At 33.4% G+C, this 16,766-nt stretch overlaps 2 protein-coding genes and 1 long non-coding RNA gene across 3 annotated transcripts; all 3 read right to left on the reverse strand.

Annotated features, from left to right (window-relative positions):
• Positions 1–1,398: 1,398 nt before the first annotated feature.
• Positions 1,399–1,987, reverse strand: LOC118486668. Its single transcript, XR_004879387.1, has 3 exons — positions 1,807–1,987; positions 1,677–1,720; positions 1,399–1,598 (listed from the first exon to the last, which is right to left on the reverse strand). It is a non-coding gene; the product is annotated as an uncharacterized LOC118486668 (long non-coding RNA).
• Positions 1,988–3,468: 1,481 nt separating this feature from the next.
• On the reverse strand, positions 3,469–7,860 carry LOC110909334 (protein PHLOEM PROTEIN 2-LIKE A10-like). The gene is made up of 2 exons (XM_022154362.2): positions 6,564–7,860; positions 3,469–3,601 (listed from the first exon to the last, which is right to left on the reverse strand). The coding sequence occupies exons 1-2, from the start codon at positions 7,660–7,662 to the stop codon at positions 3,579–3,581; spliced, it is 1,122 nt and encodes a 373-aa protein (XP_022010054.1). The 5' UTR covers positions 7,663–7,860; the 3' UTR covers positions 3,469–3,578.
• A 6,575-nt stretch (positions 7,861–14,435) lies between these two features.
• Positions 14,436–16,316, reverse strand: LOC110909333 (U-box domain-containing protein 30). The gene has a single exon (XM_022154361.2). It carries the CDS (start codon positions 15,887–15,889, stop codon positions 14,582–14,584), a length of 1,308 nt encoding a protein of 435 aa, XP_022010053.1. The 5' UTR covers positions 15,890–16,316; the 3' UTR covers positions 14,436–14,581.
• Between the last annotated feature and the right edge of the window lie 450 nt (positions 16,317–16,766).

Below are 16,766 nucleotides of genomic sequence, written 5' to 3' on the forward strand. Positions count from 1 at the left end.
TGCTAAGAATTGTTTGCTTGTTATCAAGAGTCTGAGGGACCAAGTTAACGTCTGAACCGGTTGAGTTGGGTTGAGTACTACCGGTTTAGAAAACACAGCTGGACAACTTCTGTTCACTGCAGCACCGTAAAAGGTTGAATTGCCAGCTACAAGATGGGCAAGGTTTGCTAATGGCTTTGGTAGTTCCGGTGAGTTTGTTAAGAGACAAATCTACATATTCAGATCAGCAAGTTTCACCATTGCTACATGAACTTGACCGGAAAGACTGTTTCTAGATAATATCCTGCAAAAAAGCATATAGATTAGATCAAAAATAACATAACAGATTTTAAAACATGTTGCAACTAAACTTGGAATGTTGCCAGAAAGAGAGTAATGTGATAATACGAGAAGTTTCTCCTCCTACTTCAAAAGGAATGCTTCCATTTAACTGGTTTACAATCAAATCAAAACTATACAAGGCCTTTAACTTGCCAGCGACAACTTGCTAAGAAACTTCAACTGCATTAACCCCCGACCCATCTTCCCTGACAACCCGAACCCATCCAGAACAAATAGATCCGTTTTGATGTAGAAGTCGAACCGTCTATGACAAATCCATACTTTTACTCCATTTGATCTAGCATTCCCTACAATTCCACCTACAAGTTTAAAACTTACAATTATAACTGTACTGCATAAACGACTATTACTTTGTAAAATGTCGGAATCACACAGATCTATCATTTTTTCTTCTTCAAACCAGCTTCTTCCAATATCAAACAATTGTTTTGATGTTTCGGTCAACATCAATTCCATTTTTAGAACTTAATTAAAATTATAAAAGCGAAACATGTCTAAGAGTTAGAAACAAAAAACCAATTTCGAAAATGATTTCTCCTTTGAAAGCATCACCACATTTGCACCAAAATATGTAAAATTGAAAACAAAGAGTTATAAAATAAAGCATCAATTTATTAATTATTTATCATAATTTGTCATCAACCAAGGAAATGCTAGCAAAGTTAGCTTATTCCATCAAGTCACAGAAATAGATTCAAACAACAGTAGTTTCAGTATCAATTTAACATAAGAACATTCAATAGCTTAAAAAATAAACAAAATGCCTCATCAAATATGTTTTCCACTTCAAAGTAAATTCTCTAACATTAAACTTTTCATCTATTCCGAAAGTAAAATCACACTGATATACCAATAGAACGCATCGAATAAGATATAAACTGGAAACAATAGTCAGCAGTTTTTGAAAATAAACCCCAAATACGAACCTGATTGAAAAATTTTAAGGGCTTGAGGAACCATTACTCTGTTTCGCTGAAGTTTCTTTCCATCTTTGATCTGAAATTACCAAATACCAGGAAATCGATGGATGGAATAAAGGCAAAGTCAAAAAGAAAAAAAAAACTACACATAAACATACCTTGATTGACTGCGAGATAATCAATTATCTTCCCAAATAAGAAGTATACCCCTTTGATTGACGAACCAGATTCATACATTGAAAAGAAAACTCCTAACACAATAACAGATCCAAAATCATCCAAAACTTTTGCCAGATCTAACCCTAGATCTCTGTTCGCACATCCTTCAACACAGATCTGAACAAATTCATCATACGAAAGGTTTTGACCACTGATTAAAAGAAAAGTCAACTTAGATGAGATTGAATAACATACCTATTAAGATTGAACTGATAGCAATACGGATAATCCATCGAAAACTATAAGATATACAAAACAAAGAGAACAATAGTCAGAAAACCTTCGAAAATCAAGAATGATGATTGATTGATTGTTGAAATCTAACCTTTATAATGAAAATAAGGACACACAGAGATGGAGGATCAACAGAGACATTGAAGAAGAAGAAACCCTAATTGTGGAGCGGCATCGAAAGATCGAAGATTTACAGACGAAGGACAGGCGGCTACGATTGAAAATGGAGGAAAAGAATTGAAAAACCCTAAGCACGCTTAGAAAGATGGATCGACTGGGAGAAAGAATGACGGATTTAGGTTTTTAGAACATTTATATAGCCGGGTCAAAATTGCGGGTATGGTTGTTGCCATTCGGATCCCGTGTAAGAATATAAGCTTTCCCATGTTTTCCCGCCAAAAATCTAGTGAGGTTACACCACAACGCGACACGTGTCCTAAACCTTATTCATTTATTATATATATAGATTGTAAGTTAGTAAATTCCCTCTAAAGCATATGTAAGCAAAATCCTAAATTCGATTGACGTGGACTCTCAGTTCTAGAAATTTGTTGTTGCAAGAGATGTGACGACATCCATAATGCGAAAAATGATTCCAAGGCGACAAAAAGTGGTTCTAGTAGAACATAAGCCACCTAGAAACTTTCAAATAGATAAATTACATAACCTATAAAAACTAACCAAAAAAAATTTACATCATCTTTGTTTTCGAAAGACCATAGTATTCTTTAATGACTACTAATAAAAAATCATAGAACTTGTCAATGTTCCTAAAAGAGATTAAAAGCATTACCACTAGATACAAATATCTTTTATTAAATTAATAGCAATACAGAATATATTCGCTTAAAACATATTTTATCATCCACAAACCTCCAACTTGCACATTCCCTTTGGCAGCCGACAGGTAAAAAACAAGGCCAACGCGCTTTTAACATGGGTTCGAAGGTGTGAATAACTGAATTGGATTTTTTTAAACGTTTTTCTATATAAACACGATTAAATCTAGACCCAAAATCTAGCTGATGACTACACAAAATATGTTGAAATTAGATGCACACCAACTCCAAGTATTTGACAAAATGCCACAACCATCGAATCTTGAATGAATTTCTTATAACAACCAACCACTAGTGCACTTTAATTAAAACATGCCATTGAGTTGACCATGATCAGAACACCACGGGTGATCACAGCCTTCACGGGTGGACATCTTCATCATGTTAGTTAATTTGTCTACAAGCCAACTTTTTGGCTGACCTGCAGGTCATATTCCATCCCTTTAATCAAATCATTTCACACCCATCTTTTAACAACATTTAATGATTCTAGATTCGTGTTTACTTTATTATAATAATATTTGCATCCTAAAGTCTACCATTCACACCAAACTTGTTGCTTTCTATAAATTCATATGTTCATGCATCTCTCCATGTACCACCTTAAGATATAACAACCACCATGTCTAGACCCGCCACCCTCTTCCTCATTCTAGCCCTTCTCCTTTGCTCAAAACCGTCTTATGCCGCCCGCCCACTCACCGACACCATCACAAAACATCAAAATAAGGTAACACTAGTTTTTAGTTTCTTTAATTTTTTTACAAGATCTCAAAATATTGTAACTTTCTTTGTAGGGTGTTGTAGAAACTGCTGAGGAGATCGAACAAGGGTGCCAAGGGGTTGATCAAGATGAGTGCTTGATGCGAAGAACGCTAGTAGCACATTTAGATTATATCTATACGCAAAACAAAAACCCATGAAATAGATTCTATCTTTATTTATGTATTTTGTTATTTCGCGATTCTTTAATAATGAAAACAACATATATTTACATGATCAAACACAAAAACTAAACTTTATGCTAGACTTGCATCAAACTCCATGGTCACTACTAGAAAAATTAAAATTTTTGACACCATTTTCCGTAGGAAATGCGTCACAACTTGCGATTTTCTACGAATTTGTGACGAAATGCGTATGTAGGAAAACCACTCGTAGGAAACTGGTTTCTTACGCATTTTCTACGCATTTTCCTACCCATTTCTGACAGAAAAGAGCTGTCACAAATTGCTACACATTTTCTACGCATTTTCCTACACCTTTTCTTCCGTTAAATGGGTAGGAAAAATGCGTAGAAAATGTGTAGCAATTTGTGACAGCCCTTTTCTGTCAGAAATGGGTAGGAAAATGCGTAGAAAATGCGTAAGAAACCAGTTTCCTACGAGTGGTTTTCCTACATACGCATTTCGTCACAAATTCGTAGAAAATCGCAAGTTGTGACGCATTTCCTACGGAAAATGGTGTCAAAAATTTTAATTTTTCTAGTAGTGTTTTATGCCTATAATATTAAAGAATGAATATCAATTTCACGTATTTTGTTATAAATATTAGTAAATTTATGTTATGTTATAAATCATATCCTTTTAGAAAAACCCATAAAAATTATACTAAAAGTCAATATATCATATCATTACAAAATTTTCTTGTATTTTTATTATCAAATGGTTTAATATAACATTACAAAATTTTCTTGTATTTTTACTATCAAATGGTTTGATATTCCCTGCTACTGAAGTCCACCACCAACAACTTATCCACAAACTCCCAAGTTTGGGACACATGAGTGCAGAAGGAAAGGTGGTTTGCGTTACAGGAGCTTCTGGGTACATAGCTTCATGGCTCGTTATGCTCTTGCTTGACCATGGTTACAACGTTCATGCTACTGTCCAGTCCCTTGGTCACTCTCTCCCTCTTTGTTTAGTTGCCACCGCCGTATGAATCGACTTGTTACTTGAAGCCGCCACCGCCGTCCTCCGTCCACCGCCCGCAGTTCTCCGATGTGGCTCCGGCCGGCTCCACCGCAGCCGTCGTCACCCGAACCACCACCATCGACACCATAACATCGTCATCATCATAATTATCTTCAACTGCAGAACATCCCCATCATCCTCATCTCCGACGAAAAGAAAAACGGCCGGTGCCGGTAAGAACGAGAGAGTTTGGGGTTGTGTGGCGGTAGTTCGGTATTTTTTGTATAAATGGATTTTGAATTTTAAGTTCTGTGATTTCTTCTCCCTTGCTCCCCTTTCCATGGATAAAATTGATTTTTAATTTTAACTTCACAGTGATGTTTGTATACATGGGTATAAGATTGTGTGTTTCTAGAGATGTGTTTTCATCCATTGGATGAAGTGGCTAAGAGCATAGAATACCGTACGATCATGATCCGTGTGATGGGAAAGTAAGGTTTTGATTGGATCACTTTGTTTTTTATTTTTAAAAGTATTTACTTATTTGATTATTTGCTAATTAATTTTCATAAATTTTGAATGTTTATATTTATTTACCACATGCCTCAATTCTGTTTATTTTTTTTTATAAAATATACTAGGTTAGAACCCCGTGTAATACACGGGTTGAATAAATAATCTATCTTTAAAAATCTCGTTTAAAAATCTATTTATTTTTTTATTTTCATCTTTTTATTATATCTCATAATTAACATAAAATCTATTTATTTTTTTTATTTTCATATTTTATTAAATTTCTTATTTAACATAAAATCTACTAGTTACACCAGTATTTTTTTTAATAGATTTTTTAGATAAAATCTACTAGCTATATAGTTTTATGTAAATTAAATTTTTACTCGTTTTAATGTAATGACGTACCAATGTTACGTGCGATGATGTCGAATTAGTATTTGGTATGGAATAAGATTTCAATGATATCGAATTCGATTTCAATGATATCGAATTCTATTTCAATTATTATGCAAATTTACGTTTCTGATTTTTTTAATTCAACGATTTTTAGTCTATGGTATCGATTTTTAGTATATGCAATGGTTGGGTATGTTGCTACATCGAATTATATATATTATTATTTTTGTATGTGGTATCTCTTTTTTCAATTCAACCATTACGTTTGATTATCGGTATTTTTTTTAATTTATCTGAATGACGGAATTTTGTATGTGCAGTGCGGTGTATGATGGATTTTAATTTTTTATGTTAAAAGTAGATGTGAAATAATAATATATATAATTCGATGTCGTCTTTGACCGGCTGAGTTGAAGAAGCTTGATATTGACCAGGTTAACAATACATATGTATAACACGGGTATACACAGACTGACCCGCGTTAAATCTGACATGAACCGAACTGTGACCCGAGCCGATACAAAACCGGAACCATCATGAAGTGTAATTTAAACAAATAATTTTCCATCACAAATGTGTAGCAAGTTGCTACACATTTCCTACATAATAAATTTTCCATCACAAATGCGTAGCTAGTTGCTACACATTTCCTACACAATAAATTTTACATCACAAATGCGTAACAAGTTGCTACACATTTCCTACACAATATGGTAATAAATTTTCCATCACAAATGCGTAGCAAATTGCTACACATTTCCTACACAATAAATTTTCCATCACAAATGCGTAACAAGTTGCTACACATTTTCTACGCAATAATTAATAATAATGCTGATTAAACATTAAAATATAATCTAAGTATAATAATAAATAATTCGTCATAAATGCGTAGCAAGTTGCTACGCATTTCTGACGCAACAATTAATATTTAAATGAATTTAACATATAAATCTAATTCCAACAAATAAATAATGGTTCCGTCGGAAATGCGTAGCAAGTTGCTACGCATTTCTGACACAATACTTAGAATTAGTATATTTGTCACTATTGTGTCACAAATTACCCAAAAAAAATCAAGGTCTTCTTTCCGTAGGAAATGCGTAGTAAATGTGTCAGAATTTGTGACGCATTTTTTTGCGTAGGAAATTTTCGTAGCAAAATGACCACTTTTCTAGTAGTGGGTCCGCTAATCATGTGCAAATACATCGATATCCATACGGTCATAACAACCAAAGATTTTGCATTTAGATACCTGTAAGCTTCAAGAAACCTTGTTTTCATACCCTCGGATACACTACTTAACATAAATCCCAAAAAAGACTTGACAGTTGCAAGTGTCACCCTTCTTGTTAAACCAAGAACAGCGTTCGTCTTCAGTTTACTCAACACGAGTTCTTTCCTCTCGAAAACCTTACTAATAGTAGACGAACTTTGCCTGATTAAATATGAAGAAGTTGCATTTGAATTTGAATTTGAATTTGTCAAAACTTGATGTGAAGTCCTGACAAATGTCTCAACAGCCCCATTGCAAATCAAACTCATCAAACTTCTAACTTGTTCTTCATGTTTCGGGTCCGTCAAACTTGCTAAAATCTCATCATAAGTATTTATATCCATTGTTTTATCAAGATAAACACTCACCATAGTGGTCACAAACTGTTGTATACAATCCCCAATCAACTTCCTAAACTTATCATCACACACCACATCAACCCATCTCAAACCCGGGTCACCCGACCCGGTACCAACCCCCCTATCAGCATTATTAACAGTATATAACCCCATAACCATATTCCTTGAAAAACTACCAACAACAACAGCAGCAAAACCAGTACCAGCTGGTGAAAACAACTTATCCAAAGCCTTGTCTGCAAAACTTGGGCCTAAATGGGCTTTTTCAGGCCCAACATGATACCCACGTGATATCCCAACCGTTAAAGCCGTTGTAACCGTAATAACAGACTCAACAAACTCATCAGAGTTTGTAATCTTGAACACTTGCTTCAAACTACATGGGATTTGATCAGAATCTGATTGGATAAAGCTTTTCAGGTCGTTAGAGATAACGGTTAACGTTTCGGCCGATTCGCCGAAGAATTCGATGACGGAAGCTAACGCCGTTAAGACCTTTAATGCTTTCTTTCGGTTGTTAACGATGGATGGAGAATTGTAAAGTTTGTAAGCGCCGTAAGTTGTAAAGCCTAAGGCTCCGAGAAGAAGAATGGTTTTTTTTCTTTTTGTGATGGGATTTAAACATTTGTTGATCGTGTTTAGATCCATAGAACACGGTGGTGTTCGATGGTTCGTGACATAGGGTTTGTATTGCAATCATGTGGAAAAGATAACATGCTAAAATCGATAAGGGTTAAAGGATAGATTGCTAAGATCGATGAATATGTACACGACAATATTAAAAGTGGTGGATAAGCTTCTTTTTTATTCATCACCATGAATAATAGTGATGATAATGCGTTTGTCGTTTGTTGTGGACATTTAAATGATATTTTTGTCGTATATGATACTAGAATTATCATGAAATGAAACAGTATTGTAATGACAATATCGATATTTAGACTTTCACATGGTTCTTGGCACTTCTTGCTATAATTCATAAATACACCTCAAAGGACTTACAAACTTCGTTTTATGTGACAAATGACTTCACCTTCCTCTTGTGGATAACTAGGTTTTGCCCTGATGCGTTGCGGTGCACAAATCTGAATATTTCTCTCTCATCTCATAACATGTATGTCTATATTTCAATTAGTTATACATGTTACTCATAACATGATTTAAAAAAATACATCGAGTCAAAAATTTAAAACAAAACACTACCATACTTTTGCTATAAAAAACTAAAACGATGGAAAGACTATAATTTTAAACTGGAGGCAAAATTATAGTTTTTCAGGACAAATGAGCGTGTGCCTAGCACGAATGAAAATTACACCGACTCAACCTATTAAAACAAAACATTACCATTGTTTTGTAAAAAAAAAAAAAAACGAGAGCATGACTGTAATTTTCACTTGGGGTAAAATCGCAATTTGACAAAAAAAAAAACGATGGCAAAACTGTAAATTTCAACTGAGGGTAAAATCTTAATTTGCTGAAATAAAAAAACAAAACTAATGGTAAAACTGCGAATTTAAACACGGAAAAATCGTAATTTGGTTGGACCAATGGGGACGTGCCAGGCGCCTGGCACCATTCCCCCTCATAGTGATTGTAGTATATATAAATTGAAAAAAAAAAACTTAAACGATGGCATTACTGTCATTTTACACTGTGTGCAAAATCGTAATTTGACAGAAAAAAACAAAAATGATGGCAAAACTGTAAACTTCAACTGAGGGCAAAATTGTAATTTGGCTCGATGAAAAAAAAAACAAAACAAATAAAAAAAACTGTAAATTTAAACAGGGCAAAATCGTAATTTAGCTAGACCAATTAGAAAATGTAGGCAGCTACCTGGCACTAATTCTTTCAATTATTTCATTCATTGATTCATACACTGAGAGAGTAATGAATCCGATCTCTTCGTTTAGGTAAGTATGATACCTGTTGACATCTTTACGTTAACATGAATTTATAGGTAGAATTGTGCTTTCAAGAAATATTACGATGATCTCAACCACTAACTTGATAGCTTGGGTAGGGACTTAAGGCAATGAACTCATGAGCACCACATCTATCTATCTACTATAATAAAAGAAACCAAGTTTTAAACATGTGTCATTCATGGAAGGTATCCTCAAAATTATACTTATTTTATATTAACTAAATAAATACATAAATAATAAATTAATTTTAAATCTTATCATGCTTTAATAAAATATTATCCTCAAATCTAAATTGTTAATTTAATATATTTTTTAAAACAAATACCTATCTTTCCTACTTATCTTATATTAAATATATAAATAATAAATTAATATTAAATGTTATCCTAATTTAATAAAAATATAACTTTTTTATTATTTGGTATATAAAATTATATTTATTCAACTCGTGTAAAACCCGGGGTTTTTAAATATATAACTTTTTTTATTATTTATACAAAGTTACATTTATATAACACGTGTAATACACGAAGTTTTTAAAGATATAATTTTTTTATCATTTGCTATGTAAAATTAGATTTATTCAACACGTGTAATACACAGGGTTTTTAAGGATACAATTTTTTTTATTATTTGGTAGATTTTTCAACCCGACTATACACAGGTTTTTTAAAGATACGACGTTTTTAGTATTTAATATACAAAATTACATTTATTTAATATGTGTAATACACATGGTTTTTAAAGATATAACTGTTTTTTAGATCTATTCAACACGTGTAATATACGGGGTTTTTAAGAATGTAATATTTTTATTATTTGGTAGATTTATTCAACCCGATTATACACGAGTTTTTTAAAGATACGATGTTTTTAGTATTTAGTATACAAAATTACATTTATTTAATCTGTGTAATACACATGGTTTTTAAAGATATAACTATTTTTTATTATTTGATATATAAAATTACATTTATTTAACCCGTACAATATACGAGGTTCATTAAGATATAACTTTTTATTATTTAATATATAAAATTACATTTATTTAACCCGTGTAGTACACGGGGTTCTAACATAGTGTTATATATACGTTGCTCTACCAAGTGTCTATTACGTGTTACTCTTCTGTAAGCTTTTATGTGTTACTCTAAGGAGTGTATTATATTTTTATAGAACAATTATGTCTTGCTCTAGGGAATATGCTTGTTATATGTTGCTCTAGGGAGTGTCTGTTATACGTAAACCTATATATGTTTACACGTTTTGCTGTAAGGGCTTACAAATTTATATCTTTTATAGGTGTTTTTCAAGTTTCATATGCTCAAGTGTGCTTTTTTGTTTTTGGTTTTCAGGCACATTAGGTTACTGAGACTTTTTTAGAAATGCATGGAGTGATGAAGAGCTGAAAAGATCTATGTAGTAGCAATAATTGTGTGGAAAAAGTTATAAATTATTTCAAATATTGTATCATATTAAGCGCTCATAGAATGGTGTTTGATTTCTAGTTTACGTATAAGCCATACATCAACCATAATCAGGTTGCTGTATTACACTACGTATCCTTTAGATTAGATAGTATAGCGATACTTAGATATTTATGTGGTATATGTCAGAGAAAATTGTAAGACTGAGAATGGTGGAAGATAATCTTTGTCAATCGCGCTTGAGTTTTATTGTTTCTAAATTGCTTATTCTAGTTGTTCTTGATCATTTAATAGTTTAACTTTTTTTTTTTTGAACCGCCAACGAAATCTCCAAATGGGCTTCTTGCAAAATTCACCACATCGGGATACTCTCGTTATTCGTCACAATTTTATTAAAATAATAACAAAATAAATAATAGCGATACCCTCGTTATTCGTAAGAAAAATTATAGTAGAATATCGGTTACAACAAAATAATAAAATGAATATAAAATGCAATTTTATATAACGAAAACGATTCAAGTTGTGTCTCTACTAGGTGTTCCACCAGATGCTCCACCATATATTTAGAAGCATCCTGGACTCGAGTCTTTACCATGTTGAGACTTCAACCTTGTGTCTTGACTCTTGACTCCAACAAAGAACATACTAAAAATATGATGGTTTTGGTTGAAGATGTGTTTGACAAACTGAAGTTGTTTCTACTTGAGGGTAATTTAGAGACTAAAGAGAGTACCATGCACTTCTATATATTAGTATGAACCACCAAGTTCATATATATACACACACAGTTTTAATCACATTAAAACTAGTAATAAACAAGATATTAATCTTTGTCATAACTAAAACCATTAATCTTGTAATAAATAAGATAATCAATATAGTTTTAATCTCTAATTAAATAGATTTAATTGGTTAGTGAAAAACGATCATCTTCATGACACTATGCACTTATGCTTTCTTGTTTACCACTACATGCCTCAAGTTGTAAACCTGTTAGCAATATAAACACCCATACCCGCTTAATGCAATTTAGAGATTACATTGGAACACTTTACACTTTTGTTCCCAATAAATGTAGCCTAAAAATAAACAACCACAAAATAACATGTTGGTATAATCTAAAGCCTCCTAAGCACTGATAAAGGTGTACAAAAAAAGCTATTTTGGTTTTCCAAACCGGTTTCTAACCCGGCCCGGTACCACATGAAAAACCGGTTTGACCCATACTGGTGCCAATCCGACCTAACCCACAATTTTTCCCACATTCACTTATTTGCACTTTTTTATACCTATTGTGTGTTGGGGCTTGTGATATAGTTTACTAGGTTACATAGTTTTAAAAGATTTTTGGGAAACCTCGGCTAGTGAATTTCATGGTCTTCATGAGAAGTTTACTTCATATATGTTCGGACAATAGTGATAGATTTGTATATATGTGCATATCTTAGAATAGTTAACCATGATAACTACTTACTATGAATTCCTAAACCACTCATTGATGTCTTGAACCCTTCCCACCAACAAAGGCTTTAATATTCACAAAGTTCTTATCTATTTAATATTCACAAATTACATGCATATAAAACTAGCCTAACAAAACATTTGCATGATTATTATTATTAAATAAGCTTTTTTAATAAATTCATATTTTGCATGTAACCCTTCAGATTCAAAATATCACATAAAAATTCAATATCAATTATCAACTTATCATGTAACCCAATGCGTTTTTCCTACAAGTTTGATAAAAAAGAAAGTATATCTTTGCCAAAACCTGTTTTGTCTGTTTTCTATCTGGGCCCAGCAGAGCAAGGGGCCAAGGCCCAAATCCAGCCAGCCTAGATGGCTTGATCATTTAAGTCTTTATATGGGTTTTATTGCTTTAACAAGATCCTCATGGCATGATTAACCCAATTAAACATCAAAAAGTACAATGTGGGAATAGCGATGAATAACAAGAAGTTAAATCAGTAAATATATATACCTTGCATACATTGTTTTTCAATTCTAGAAGGGGATGGCGGCGCAGTTTGTTGCTCGTCTACCTGTTATCCTTATGTAATTTGCCCAGGTGATTGGAATAAAATCTTGGACATTACCATAAAAAAATCTATATAATCCATAACATATGGAGAATTGAGAAACAGTAAACTTTAGATGGTTTCTACACATATGGTCCGTTAGGTTTCTTATGGAGCTTTTTTTACCCTCTAGAGTTTGTCAACAATTAAAGCTTGAGTGTAGTGAGGAATGGTAAACTTTAGGTAGTGTCTACACATTGTCCATTAGTTTTTTATGTTGCGTTTTATAGTGATTTTTTAAAACTAAACATATTTGATTTTTATATTGTTATATACATGTTAAATAAAAGTATTTATTTTCTCATCAATTAATTACAACTTTTACAACTTTTCTCAGTTGATACCAAATTGTTTGTACCATATATATTAGTAAAATTATTGGTCTATAAGAACGATTTTAACCACCGACACAAGCATGCCACAACCGAGAATATTTGTTTTTATGATTTTCTCGATGTATCACAATAAAGTATTTTTTTGGTAAAGTAAGCTATAGCCAAAGCTATACTAAGTACTGGAACCGTACCGATAGTGTAATAAACCGAACCGATGCTTATCGAAAGCTCGCAGTGGAGCGTGGGGACTTCTGCCCGTTCTAATTAACATATATTACATTATATAACTATAATAAAATTTAAATAAATAAGATGATAGATGAGGGTCGTTGGTAAATCAAAGAACTCCGGAACTGACATTTCACGTAGAGTGTTGAAGGAATGGAGGACAAGCTGGGCTCACTTTCGCAAGTGTGGTCTTAATCTGAGTGTGACTTCCAAATTGCATATTTTTATATTTCTATTCTAGTAAGTTATTGGTGAAATTATTTGTTTTTTTTTTTTGAACGGTAAGATAAAATTATTTGTGTGTATGCATTTTATTTCATTATAATTCTAATTATCCACATTTAATAACGGTAAGAAGTGAAAAAAAATGTAACTAAACATTGTTCATGGAATACAACCGACTTATACTGTGTATTTGATTGATTGTCATGAAATTCGCGTTACATTACCCTTGTATTAATCAATTAGACAACATATTAGTGCAAACTGCAAACGCATGACTTGATTTGAGGGGACGGTATTTATCTTGTATAATTTTTTAATATATTTTAAAAGTGGTTGTAAATGGAGAAGAGAGGAAAAATAATGATAAAAGTATAAAAAATTTATTTAATAAAAAAAAGAAAATATAGTTTTTAATGTAATTATAAGGTAGAAAATGATGAATATGATGTGAATGCTCTTAGAGCTTGAATTCGAGCTCAACACGTTTCAAGATTTATATCAAAAGCTCAAACCCAGCTGTCAGAAGTTTACCATATCAAGTTTAGCTTAGAATAAACATAATTGTAGTTTTAACATATACATTAGAAAAACATATTTTATATATTATTATGATGATTATATTAAATTAAACTTATTAGTGGCTCATTTAGTATCACTGGTCTAAATCAAACTCATATATAAAGCTCGGGTTTGAGCTTGTTTATTAAAAGAGCTTTAATTTAGACTCGATTTCAGGCTCGAGTTTGTTTAAGTACGATGCAGTTTGAGCCTTTAGTTAGCCAATTTTGAACAAATCACAAGCAGTTTGGCTCATTAACCCCAAAATGTAGAACTAAATCTAAAGCGATAAACACCGATCATTGCTAGTAACCCAGAAATCATCAAGCCTTTTGAACATGATCAATTTAAAGTGAAGGCTCCATCAAACTAGCTTTCCATTTCCAAGACATCATTGGCTTAAATGTATGGAGTCTTTTATGGGTCCAATCTATCATCCTCGTATACAAATGGTCAAAAACACAATGGCCCTCATCCCCCATGCTCATTCCACAGATTGTCCCAATACACCTAATAAACTGACCCCCCCCCCCCCCACACACACACACATCCCACAATTATTCACTGAACTTTGAGTCCATCAATCAAACAAGCACACCACAAAGCTCAAGAACTCTATCCATGACAACAGTAGACTAAAGAAATATATTTATATTCCAAAATTGAAAACTGAAATGATATTTGAAAGAGGAAAAAAAATGAACAAAAAGGTGATTTTAAATTTTTTTACCCTTGGTAATCCACAAAGCCAACTATATACAATCATGCTTCAAGGCTTTTCACCTTATGGTTCTTGTTAACTTGCATTTAGAAATAAAGATTGAATCTGTGTAATTCAAGCTGCAAAGCTTCAACAGCTCAGCTGATCTCTGTTTCAGCAATGGATCACAACCACTTTGGATCACGAGCAGAAGTTTCGCCGCAAGACCCACGTCAACAGCGATCGACGAATACTCTTCAGGCGAAAGCTTGCAAATAGACCACAGAATCGATAACGCAAGCTGCGTACAGCTTTCAGATACCCTCATCAAGATTCTAACCATATTGGGTATGGTATTTGAACAACTGCTTAATGCTAGTTTACCTTCTTTTACAGCCGAAACAGCTTCTAAAACGAACAACGCGAGTTCCAAACATTCGGGATTCATCCCGGGCAGTAATTCGACCAATTGAGGGACAGCTCCTATGCTAATGATTAACACTCTCACTTGTTGATGCGCACATACGGATTTAAGCAGCGTTAAACCGGGCAAATGTCCACTCGGGTGTCGTTTATCTCTAACCAGCCTCATTAAACCGACCAACAAACTGTGGCTGGAAACGATTTGCTCGCAATCGTCTTGTTCCGTCAATGATTGGATCAATTTGGTGCAATTGATCTTTGTTTCGATAGAGCCTTCGTTTAACATGTCTATAATCAACGACACTTTCGCGGGCTGCATCAGATTCGATCGTGAAGCCGAATCGAGCGTCAAATTAACAAGAATCGAAACCACTTCGGAACCAATGGCGTGAGATGTGTAAGGACCTAATAAGGATGATAAAAGAGTCACCCCTCCTTTATCAACAACCGCGTTTCTCGCGGTAGCATGATTGGTTACAATCCGGCGGAGGTCTTTCAACGATTGAATACGCGCTTGACCTTTAACCTTCTTAAGGGTATCCAAAATCTCTGATGCATTGCCTTGTACGTCTTCTGATTTCTTCTTCATTTGCAGGTACTTTTGGGAAAACCATGTGTGAATCAGCTGATGAAGGGTCTTGTTTGGTGTGACGGAATCATCCCAAAGCTCTTGCATAGTAGTGGGGCAAGTGAAACGACCCAAACTGAACCATTTCAAGATGTTTGACCGCTCGTACGTTTGACCAGTACAAAGGGTAACAGGGTCTTCCATTGGTTCAAGTGAAATTGGACAAATGAACACAGATGGGACATCAGGCAGATCCAATTCTTCAATCATCTTATTCAGATCCAGTTTCTCAGCAAACCCACCACCAAACCCAACTCCCCCACCCAAAACCCCATCTTTCACAGCAGTTTCTAGATCTAAAACCTGCCCATCAACCCCATCTTTTCTTTGACGCATTTTGTCAAACACTTGGTGTGCAAGACTGCAAATATACTTTCACAAAAAAAAATTAATAAACCCAACTCACCAGGCTTCAATGGGAGCACATTGCATGAATAAATTCATTCACAATCACTCTTGTTGTTCACTTTAACTGATTTTTCTCTTTTTTGTTTGTTGGGTCAAAAGACTGATGACCATTGAAACAAAAAATGATAAAATCAAAGTGTTTGACGTCGTATTCAAGCTTTAAAAGGTTTGAATGATGAACCCAATTGGAGAACAAACAGTCAATGGGAAAATAATTAGAGCACATAAAGATCCATATATGCTTTTTTAAAGTAGGGTGAAAAATAAAAGAATGAAAAAGAGGATTTCCTAATTAATAAAAAATGAATGAAACTGAAAGAGACCAGATTGGAATTGGTCTACTCTGCTTTTGGGGTATTCAAGATATTGAATTTTTATTTGGTTTAAAAAGATTGGGAAACCGGAAAGGGTGACTAATGGGGCCGGTTAATAAGCCATTTAAACCGCTTTGCACGTGTAAACGTTCCCACGCGTGACTTGATGTTTCCGGTTTTAAAGAATTTTATATATTATCATACAAAAATTCAATGGAAAATATTACTAAAAATTTGTAAAAAAGGGAAAATGTTATGTTTTAATAGTTAAGTTAACTAAATGGAAAATATTTTTTTTCGAACAACTATGGGGAAAATATTTGAATGTTGATTATGAATGTAACGATTATTTTTCTATTTGGACTTAAATTAAAGAATTATGAATCTTTATAAGTACTTATTGAAGTTAGGGCTGTAAACAAATCGAACGTTTAGCGAACGGTTCATGAACGTTTCGACGGGAAGTTTGTTTACGTTCATTACATGAACAA

This window comes from Helianthus annuus, chromosome 14 (genome assembly GCF_002127325.2).
Source record: "Helianthus annuus cultivar XRQ/B chromosome 14, HanXRQr2.0-SUNRISE, whole genome shotgun sequence".
Lineage (NCBI taxonomy): Eukaryota > Viridiplantae > Streptophyta > Magnoliopsida > Asterales > Asteraceae > Helianthus > Helianthus annuus.

Coding starts and splice junctions, on each gene's coding strand:
- LOC110909334 (XM_022154362.2), bottom strand. CDS start 7,662: ATGGATCTAAACACGATCAACAAATGTTTAAATCCCATCACAAAAAGA. Junction 3,602..6,563: donor TTTGCACATGATTAGCGGAC/CCACTACTAGAA, acceptor TCTAGTAGTGAC/CATGGAGTTTGATGCAAGTC.
- LOC110909333 (XM_022154361.2), bottom strand. CDS start 15,889: ATGCGTCAAAGAAAAGATGGGGTTGATGGGCAGGTTTTAGATCTAGAA.